Source organism: Bacillus rossius, chromosome 12 (genome assembly GCF_032445375.1).
Source record: "Bacillus rossius redtenbacheri isolate Brsri chromosome 12, Brsri_v3, whole genome shotgun sequence".
NCBI lineage: Eukaryota > Metazoa > Arthropoda > Insecta > Phasmatodea > Bacillidae > Bacillus > Bacillus rossius.
The window spans coordinates 27317259-27328572 of NC_086339.1; the positions used below are offsets into that span (position 1 = coordinate 27317259).

Here is an 11314-nt window from a genome sequence, read left to right on the forward strand (position 1 = left end):
AAAAAAATTTTCTGATAGAAGATTGTAACTGGAATTTTAATTATATTTCGACTGCAGGCCGAATGTACGTTTGCCATCACAAAGTGGCTACGCATCAGACTTGAATCTACACAGTGACTGCCCTAATGTAAAACAACTAGCCGACCTATGTCTTAGACCAGTGCTCCTCAAATTTCTTTAAGTCAGGATGCATTTCAAATCCTACAAACAATTGTATGTGCACCATACACTGATTTCTGAGGAATATGCTATAATGATTAAGTCAGTGATCGAGCAAAACCTGTAATCATGCAAATAACACATAATAAAGATGTGTTAATCAAAAGAGTGGTACATCCGTAATGAAATCGTAAAATAGAGTAATTACATTTATGTTTATATCTGGACACACATTCCTCTGGAATACCACAGGGCGCACCCGGAAATCTTCTAGGGATCACACTTTGAGAACCACTGGCTTAGACACTAGAGACATCTGTCGTTGCTGAAGTCTTATAACGGATGAAGTACATCATGACGTATTCACTTGGTGACTTACAAGCACAACAAACATTTTTTCCCTTCGGGATCTGCACAAGCCTCCTTTGTGGTGCACTGGGAGTGCAAAATGTGGCTCTTCGTGAAGCCTATTGTCCAGTCGTGGAACTTCTCTTCCACTGTAGTCTTCACGCTGCAGTCGCCGTCGTTGACAACACGATCCATGACCACAGTTAAAGAGCTGTAAAAAATTTAATCATAACAAAATTCAACATGTCAATCCAGGTCACCACAATTAGTCACAATTACGAAGAACAGCCATATTTTCTAATACACGGAACATAAACAAGAACAGAGCTGCCAACTTCCAGGCACACAGATCATAATCACAATTAAAGCATATAATTAAACACTCATTTAAAAAAAAAAAAAATCACTCTGAAGAGTTTAGTCTGATATTAGACTACACAATAATTAACGCCACTTCTATAAGGGTGATTCCATAAAATTAGGGTAACTTTTGGAAATAATTTGTCTTAACTATGTTTGAGATACTATTGGATTTCCCCATTAATATATGTAAAGGGTGATGCATTTGTTACATTTACTTAAAAAAAAAAGGCCAGTCACTTCATGTAGGATTTATGAAAAATTTAGGATTTTTTAAATTTAGGCATCTAAGGACTGACAGGTATGGTTAGGGACTGATGAAAAATATTGCTTTTGTAATAAAATAATATGTACGTACTTGTTTTGCTTTTAAAAATATTGTGTAATAATACTGCTTTCTTAGTATCGTCATTCATTTATGGCAATAATTGTCTGAAACACGTTAATCAAACCCTTACACAGCCTATGGTTTTTACAGCTAAGCTTGACTTTAAATTAATATTTATCTTTACGAGGTAAAATATAACATTTTAAAGAGGCTCCATAGATCCATAGAAAAATCAAACTAAAATCAATGTTCTTAACATGTTACTAGTAAAAACCAAATAGTTATTTGCTATACAAACTACTTTTAATTTATCTCTCTGATCTACTAGTGTCTGCTTGTGCAATTTTAGTTTCACTTTTGCATAGAAAAATCCTCTTCAGGATACATAAAAATATCAAATACTTGAAGGCGATTTGATTTGTTTCTGTATTCCAAAGTGCCTAATTTGTAGTGATCATAAGTTTTATTACAGAAAAAGCTTAGTTATTTCATAATTAGTTTGTTTGGACTATATATGTCGCCTATTATTTTATGCACCAGAGTATTCCTTTGAAACATTTCAGGTCACTTTCATTCTCCTCATTTTACTTTCATTCTTCTTGATTTAGACATCCTTAATAACAGAAATCTTTATTCCTGGACAGTTTTCACGCAGTGTCTCTTGCAGCAGTTGACTTCCTTATGTCTATTAATGACGCTCTCCATTAATAAAATACCTATACCTGAATCAAGTCCAGCCTCAATAAATAAAAAAACATCCTTTGCCATGTTACAGATTATTCAAACCACTATCCAGGATTTTTTTTTTTTTAAATAATTAACACTTCTTGTATAAAGTAACGAAATAATCTATCTGCCAAATAAATGAAAAAATTCACGTTTGCAAACCTTTTAGTAATTAAAAAACTAAAATAAGTTTCAGGATTCATTGTTATGTTTATTACTTTTAAAGGTTTATCTCCTTATTACAAGAGTTACATGATATTTATGGTACAAAAAGCTGATTTTTGACATCTTTGGTAAATATCTTACACCACAGCTTTACTGCAAAGTAAAAATAAAATTACAAAAATACCATCTTTCAAACTAGAGGCATTCCTGTATTTACCTTAAAAACAGCATAAATAAATTACTTCTAATTTCTGAGATATCAAAGTTTTTATCTTACATTTCAATACCTGTGCATTGCCACTTTCGCCGCTAGGTCGCCGCTATGTTGGTTTGTGTGTTTGTTTTGATGAATTTTATTCAAATATTGTAAATGGTCAATTAGGTAATGTCAGCTACATTAAAGATACTTTCAAACATTGTGGACGGTTGGTTGGGTTAGTATAGCTACAAATATATATATATATATATATATATACACACACACACACACACACACACACACACACATATATATACATATATATGTATATATATCTATATCTTATGGTTGCTTACGAATTACCAATTTAAGATGTAGCTATACTATCCCAACAAACCATCCACAATATTTTTAAGTATTTTTAACGTCGCTAATCTAAAGTAACACGATTTCACAGTATTTTAAATATCGCTATACTAACCCAACCAACAATCCACAATATTTTTAAGTATTTTTTACGTCGCTAGTATGAATCGTTCGTTACTACGTGATGCAAAACACTACTTTAAATGACATGTCAAAAAAAAAAAAATTTCTTAATTCAATGTCATTCAAACAAACATGCAACAAACAGAAAATATGAACATTAATATTTCCCTACAACTGCAATATGCCATCATATTAACTACTTTCATTATAAAACAATACCTCTGTTGAGTAAAGTTCTCCAAAATAAACACAGAAACCAGTAGCTAAACCATATATTTGTGGCTATGGCACCATCCATGCATAGGTATTGTCATGTAAGTTGAAAGTGATTTCTCATTAACTATTACATATTTTTAACGCTATTTTCAGGATAGTTACAGGGACGCCTCTACTTTTGGAAAATGGTAATTTTGTAATTCTATTTTAACATTGCGGAAAAGCAGCAACGTAAGAAATTTACCACGTCCTTAAGTTTCTCTTTTTTTGTAATAAATACATACCACTCCATAACACCCAACCATTGAGGACTCTTAGAAACTAGCAAGATTAGTTGCAGATACAGCGAAACCTCACGCAGGTACCGTGAAAACCTCATTAATAAAAACCCTGTTAATACAAAACATTTCTCTCTCCCTAGAAATTTCATAATCAATATAATAAGTAATTGTATGAATACAAAAGAATTGTTATTATGTAAAACCAAGTTATTATTCCAAGGGTTAACAATTACATGTAGTAAAGGATGGTTAATACAAATATCCCAGAAACCATGTGAAAATTCAACCGAAATAGTACTAACATAATTGCTTTTGTTCATCATAAGTTAGGCAAAAAACTTCAGAAATTTTATTTTTGCAATTAATGGCATTTTGCAGGTAATTTCTAAACCTTTGCTTTGTTTTTCCAAGGCAAATCTTTTGAAATGTAATAAATTAAAGTTTTTTTTTTTTTTTTTTTAGTCACAGGTGGAGCCATACTAAAATTGTATTTTACACCCCAAAAAAAATCACATACGGTGCCTTATAAAAAGATTTGCAGTTTTAACTTTACTGGAATCACATTTAGAAATTATATAAAAATTGTTATTAAATTTGTAATAGTTTAGCTAATATAAACCTTGTCATTACAAAGTGACAAGGTTATGGTCTCTTCAGGTTTGTACATATTATTGAGGTTTCATGTATATTTTAATGGAGGGAAGGAGAGAAATGCAGGCTAACAGAAAATTGACAGACCCTGCACTAGGGTTCTCTGCAGAGGAAGACGTGCATTGAAAAGTACTAAAGACCATCCAAGATGGTCACGAAGAAAGGGCAATGAAGGGGTGACGGGACAAGAAGTGACCATGTATGAAAATAGCAAATGGTATGAAGGGCCAAAAAAAAAAAAAAATGTACTCAGCTGGAGAGGAAAAGGCTAAGGGTGAACTGCAATGTCTAGTAGCATGAGGGGGAGGGTGCAAAAATATTGCTCCTTACAGGAATTGTTCTGTACCATGTATTCAAGTTTACCCCTTGATCCTGATGACATGATCCAATACTTTATACATTAATCACAATACAAAGAAATTAGGTCAGCTCTTGTATTTTTTTTCTTTTGTATTCAACTTACAATCATAATTATTTGTTTTCCTTTTTTTTTTGTCCAGGATCTTTAGATGAAACTAATTACCTACTACAGGATAAATGTATTCAAAATCACGGAATAAACTTTGATATGTGATACGGAATTCTTAAAAAATATGTTTTTTAATTAACAAGCACGTGTAACATTGTTCAATAATACATTCAAAACAAAGAATATAAAAAAGTCAAATCCCAGACTACGTCAATGCCAGGTAGAATCCATACACAAACACAAGAAAACTAGTAATAAACGAATAGTTAGATACATGTGACACATTTACATAGTATTTAACTTTTAAAATTGCTTCTAAATCTGTTATTAAACCTACTCAGAAAAGTATATGTGTAATAATTCAGCAAAAATTCATTACCGAAATTACATTCGTACAGACGTCGGTTAAGGTAAACAAAATGATATCAATATCATAGAAAATAAATACAAACACATGTACACTTGGAGCTAATATACAGAAGACCGATTCAAAGTGCCAACACGACATATGTATTCGATACAGCAGTTGATTACAATTTTGCATTGGGTTAAAAATATAGTTTTTTGAAAATAAAATCCTTCATTTTATTCTGAACAATTTTAAGTGTTTTGATGAGTTTTTTTTCCATGAAATCACTTTTGAGAAAATAATTATCTGATTCTAGAAAATGTATAAAACATCAGTGGTGATAGGCAGTGATGTTGCAAGATGTTGGAGTGATGTCGTACCTCCTTGCCTCTTAATTAAAGCCCGGGTCCCAGTCCTGTCCGCAGCACACCGCAGCAGTGTCTGTGACGTTACTTCCGCTCTGTGCGTGCGGGAGTGGCATTCCGGTATCCTGGTGCCACCGCTGAGGCCAGACGTGGTCGCGAGGTGTTCCATAGCAAATCTCTCTTTTTTTTTCACTGTTTGTTCTCTTTTGTATCATATGTGTGTTTTGTAGTGGCACTACTTAGTGCCTTGTGCTATAATAAATTGCCACTGAACTGTAAGTATTCCTTTGTGACTTAATCAGCCTACCTCCTATTTGCCTTGTCATACATGGGCCCTCAACACATGGGCATATTAGTAGTCCACTAAGTTTTTGTTGCAGAGTTCTCCGTATGAGTGACGTCCTCGGTCAGCCACACTGGGCCGGACAGTCCACTCCTGCCTCAGTGTTAGAGGCTGCTCTTTCCACAGAGCTGACGCTGGGCAAGCAAACATCCAAACATCAGCAAAGCGACCGAGCGATGTCCACCAAATCTCCACCTATCTGTCGGAAACAGGTCCACGACAGGAAAGAATTAGAGGGGCTTCGAGAGAAAAGGAGTGAAAGAGGTGTTGGATATGTGCAGAACATACGTGGTCAAGAATCACTAAGGCACTCACTTGCAGGGTGAAAAACCTTGTAGGGCACATTAGTTGCAACAGAAGAGAAATGGACTCGTTGAGGGCAGGGAGGAAAAAGTGGGAGGAGAAAATGGAGGAGTAAATGAAGAAACTAAGACAAATAGTGAAATTGCTGGATGGAAGCATGGTTGACATCCAGAAGCAGTTTTGGAGTGACAACATAACAGAGCAACAGAAGAAAGTGTGTGCGAGTCTTTCAGTACTCGCCAGTAATGTGTAAACATCCAACCTCGGTAATGAGCACATTTATTAGTTATTATGTTGAAAATAAACTTATAATATGAAACTCTAACCAAAAAATTTTAATGTGGAATTCTTAAAAATAATCCCGAGCATGATAAATATAAAATAATTATGTTTTCATCTACATCTTTATCTGAATCACTCATAGTTGCCACACACACCGCAAGAATTTACATCGACCATAGAATCATTCGAATTGTAGACAGAAAGGTTAAACTATATAATTAAACAGCTCCTATAAAAGCATGGACAGCCTAAGTTTCACCCCCATAGATCGACATGCACGAACAGTTCCGAAGTACGTCGCTCGATCGGGTAACTTCGGTAGTAGAAAAGCGCGGGCTATAGCTACAGCTTTTGAACGTGAACAATGATATCGTTTTTTGATCTAGCAAGAGATAAATTGCAAAATTGTACCAAAAGTGATAAATATAACACTATTATGGGATATGTAGACAGTGAAATCGGTTATAACAATTTCTTTGATGCCTTAAAAAGTGCAGGTTACTCGTTCTCAGTCAGAAGTAGTGCAGCACAGGAGCAATTCAAAATATTAGATTCAATTTTCTGTAGAAGACGAAGCAAGCAACATTAAAATGTTTATCTTGCTTGCTTCAAATCCTCAACCCTTATATCTGTCAATGAAGGAAATTAATTTAGCTTTCAGCTTGGTGACCTCTAGATCATTACAAAAAAATGAAGGGCTATAAAATGCTAATGATATGACAGAATGGGTGGGTGAAGTAATGTAAGAACTCTGAGAAAACCAACTAACCACTGCAATGTTTGCTATGTTCCGCACTATCCAAAGATCCATTAATGACCCTGCTGAGAATCAAACCCAGAGACCTAATGTTTGCCTCTAATGACCACATTTATAAGACCACAAACCTAATGCTTATTACCTTTTCCACCATTAATTTAATTACCTTACCTTTACAGATCGTGAGCAGCAGATAATGACCAGTGTACTGAATGAAGCCTTTGAGATTAAGGGCTTCTTATGTGTAGGAATGTTTGCAATTTTTGAAACAGCCCTTTTCGGAATTTTATTATTCTACTACTGTTAAAAGTCTCTTCTCTACAAATTTGCTTTGTTCTCTGTTACTAATTATTATTAATGTAGGGCATCCTCCATCCATTGCATACCTTTATTGAACATAATAACATATTATATTTTATTATATTTTTATTCTCCTCGCTGGTTCTGTATGTTCAACTACAGCTGATTCAGTTGTGTCTTTATATTTTTAATTATTTATTTGTTTATTTATTTCCATTGTTTTCCATGGCAAACAATACAAAACTTCAATGCCGTTAATCCAAAAATTGGAAGTAAATCATATTTTGAAGGTTTGCTATCTAACAAATCATTAGGTATTTAAAAATTTATTGTAATTTTTAAATTCAAGAAAAGTTTTCTGATGTATGTTCTGAGAAAAAGAAACATTTATGGAAGCTTACTGTAACACCAAAAATGAAGTATGATGTTACTGATATCATTTGTGTTTGATATAATTAATTATTAGTGTTAAAAGTGCATTTGCAGTGCTAATTTCTGATCCCGTTCACATACAGGCATAAGTGTGATAATTAAAATGAAGTATGACGATTTAAGAGTTAAATGTTATGTTTAATCTCTTTCCCTAACTGTTTGATGAATATTTTAAGTGCAAATGTGCAGTTTGTAGTTCTTATGTTAGATCTAATTCATATTATACAGGCTAACGTGCATTGTTTTATGAAGAATAGTGTTGTAACAAACTGTCAGATTAAATTGTTTTGTTCCAAAATAGAGCAATGCTCTTTGGAACATTGCAGAAAATAAAATTTTAAGAATTACAAAGTCTAGCACAAATATTAATGTAAATCAGCTCCAAGACTTAAGTTGTAAATGTGAAATTAGGCCTATGTGATTACAATCTTATGGCATTAAAGGTCTAGTAAGCCTACCTACATTTGTATTTTAAATAATCCAAGTTCATAAACATTTAAAGAAATTGCTGCAAATATTTCAGTTCAATGAACTGATTCAAATAAAAAATTATAGGTTGAAAGATAATCTAGTAATGAAGACAATAGTATTATTAATTAAAATCTTGTCTGTAATCTCAGAAGTCAGAGAAGTTGAACCTTCATGCAAAACCCAGAGCTGGTAGGCAATAATTTTTTTAATTTATTAATCATTTTCGGATTTTTTTTTTTATCAAAGATTGATTAATTTACATTGATTGATACCAAACATATACAAGAACTTCAGAATACAGATTTTCCTTCATATTGAAATATTGTTATTTAAAAAAAATTATTTTCTTTTATTGATAATACACTTATTGGAATTGGCTCTAGAATATAATAGTGAATACGTAATCTGTACTTGTCTATGATTTGTTTGTTTTTTATGTAAGTGTATATAGTAGTGTTTTTTTTTTAATGGTTGTTGGCTAGTGTTATGTATGTATGTGCACTATATGCAAATGGTAGTTCTGATAGTATATGTTCATAATAACTAATATACTGATATCAGACTAGCTCAAAATTGGTCTGTATTGTACATATATGAATACTTTATAAGATATGTATTGAAATATTATTTGAGTTAAGGAAAATTGTTACTGTAGAGTGTAGATGTTTGATTGATTATTGAAAAAAAAATTCCTTCTGACAACCATTAATAATTTTTACTGCTTTTTATTAATCTTCATAAAAATTCACAAGTCACCATGGTTACCATCTTCCAGCCACAAAACAAATATTATCAGTGATTTTAAAATACATCAATAAATATTATCAGTGATTTTAAAATACATCAATAAATATTATCAGTGATTTAAAAATACATCAAATAAACTCTCTCGCTGCATTCACGAAATCATTGCTTATTTACATTGGCCAGCCAAAGAGTAGATAAAAAAAAGCTGTTCTCCACAAGCCTGAAACAAAAAAGAAATCAAAGTTAAATGATATATATTGTACTAAAGAGAAATGAAACTGATAAATAAATGTATCAAAGAAAAAAGTTATGCATACCAGAATGATAAATTAATTTCAAAACCATTTTAGTTAGAAATTTGATACATTAAATATTTTGGTAAATTCTCATTTATGTACTACAATTAACATTTTTCTTTGTCCTTTCAAATAGATATTTTTTCCAAATACTTTTTGACAAAAACTCATTTATATGAAAAAAAATTATATGAAAAACATAATTCTATTGCTCTTGTGCCCATTATTGCAGAAAAACTAGGTATTTAACAATCCAAGTAACTACACAATTTTAGAAGTTTGTTTCTCAGGGCCTCAAGTGATGTAATTGCTTGTTATTAGCTTAAGCAAATCTAGGCTTTAACTCAAGCAAAATGTTTACAAGTTGAATTAATTTCACGTAATGCATGTCACATAAGCAGTTAATTTTTTTTTTTTTTTTAAGTATCTAACCAAAGTCTTCGGGGAGAGTATTAGTAGGTAGGTTACCAAAATTTGTAAGATTCTATATATATCCTATATGTTCATATTTTAGTCGTATCAACAAAATGCCTACACAAGAATAGATGTCAGCATGTTATTTTGCAGCAGTCGATGGCATTACTTCATAATACAGTTGTGAAATCACTACAAAATGTGTCGGATGTATATTGCAATGATTTACAATTATTATCGGTAATCGCATAACTGCAGAGTTCAGAGGGTGTTAGAAAATTAAAATATACCACACATTGTTCTTTTTTTGTTTCTAATAATATTAGTTTATATTCCTACAAAGATGGATTCAGAAATTTCCTAGAGTAACAACTTTTCCACACAAACCAAATTTGATAAATAGTAATTCTTAGTACTATGTACTTCGCCAAATAAATTATTTTTAAAGTCTAGGTAAACTTACCTAAAGAATAATTGCTTACACCATTTTACAGTAGTTATGAAGAAGTTACCTTTCCCTAACCATTTTCATGATTTAACAGCACTTATGTAACTAACCTAACCAAGTATTGCAACTGTGAACTACAGTATAACCCTGTAATTGTTTTCAAGTGAGCATGCGGAAAAAAACATAAGCAGTCGATGGAAATTTAGCCATTCCAGTGTTTTAACGTTTTACCAATGGATTCATTAAGAAAATATAAAGTTAAAAACCATTGATCAGTACCCTTGATGCTTGAATTTGCTTAACCAATCCAACAATTATACAACTTCGTTGTGCATCAATAAAGTAAATCAATCATCAATACAGTAAACGTCTTCGATTATACTGCGCTAATTCCCAAATATATTTTTAAAAAATTGAAATAAATTGTTTAACAGTAGTTTAATGTTAAAGTAGGTAAGTATAAACAATACAAAATTTGTAAAATCATGTGAATGGTTGGTTAGCTAAATTTAAAAAAAGTAATTTTCTTTTGTTGCTGCTTATCCATAAATTAAATTATAAAATTTTGAAAATACCGTTTCAGACACTAAAAACCTTCCTCTATTAAAACTGTAAACAGCTTTTCTTAATTCCTACTGGTTTTCAAGAAATCACATTTTGCAGGTCACGCTAGATACCTTATGCAGTGAAGCAGCTGTTACCATTTTCCCCTCTAATTGCATAGCAGATCCTGTGGTTTTCCATATATATAAGAATGTATATATTTTTTTATTTGAATATTATAACCTAATGAAACGTAAATAATAGTTTTAAAAAAAGTTACGAGTCTCTAATGTGTATCCAAACCAAAACGCCAACCCTTGACAGGGATTTTTTATAGCAGTATGGAGGCGCAAAGCGCAGATTAGTTACCTGCAATAGCACGTAACCTGACGTATAAAAGGAATCATTTGTTACAAAATGAAAATTTATTTTATATGTCAGGTTATGTGTTGTCTCACGTAAAAAATCAGAATTTTGCACCTATAAACTGCTAAAAAATATCGCTCTCAAGGACTGATGCTTTGGGTTTGGAATGCACAATAAGGAGTCACATAACTTTTTTAATGTGTTAATTTACGTTACTGCATTGCAATATCCAAATAAAAAATAGACAATTTGTGTATGAAAAACAACAAGATCTGCAACTCAATTAAAGAACAACATGGTGACAGGCCCTTTACTGCACAGGTAATGTAATGTAACCTATAAACAGTGATTTCTCAAAAACCAGTCTGAATTTAGAAAAAACTTTTTTCAGAGTAAATACAGGTACATATTTAAAGTTAAAAAAAAAAGTGTCCAAAGTTTATTTTGCATACAAAAAGCAGCAACGTGAGATAATAACCTAAAAAATCACTGTAAAATGTATATTGG

At 31.9% G+C, this 11314-nt stretch overlaps 1 protein-coding gene across 2 annotated transcripts in view; it reads right to left on the minus strand.

The window, feature by feature from the left end:
• Positions 1 to 4826, minus strand: part of LOC134537756 (TIP41-like protein) — a 17381-nt gene extending 12555 nt beyond the window's left edge. Inside the window, exons 1-2 of one of the 2 annotated variants that reach the window (XM_063378530.1) lie at positions 4771 to 4826; positions 539 to 718 (exon numbers count right to left, since the gene is read on the minus strand). In XM_063378530.1, the coding sequence (XP_063234600.1) occupies positions 539 to 702 (164 nt within the window). In that variant the 5' untranslated portion in view covers positions 703 to 718; positions 4771 to 4826. Of the gene's footprint in view, positions 1 to 538; positions 719 to 4728 lie in introns of both variants that reach the window. The other variant, XM_063378529.1, reaches the window with a different exon arrangement.
• Positions 4827 to 11314: the final 6488 nt, after the last annotated feature.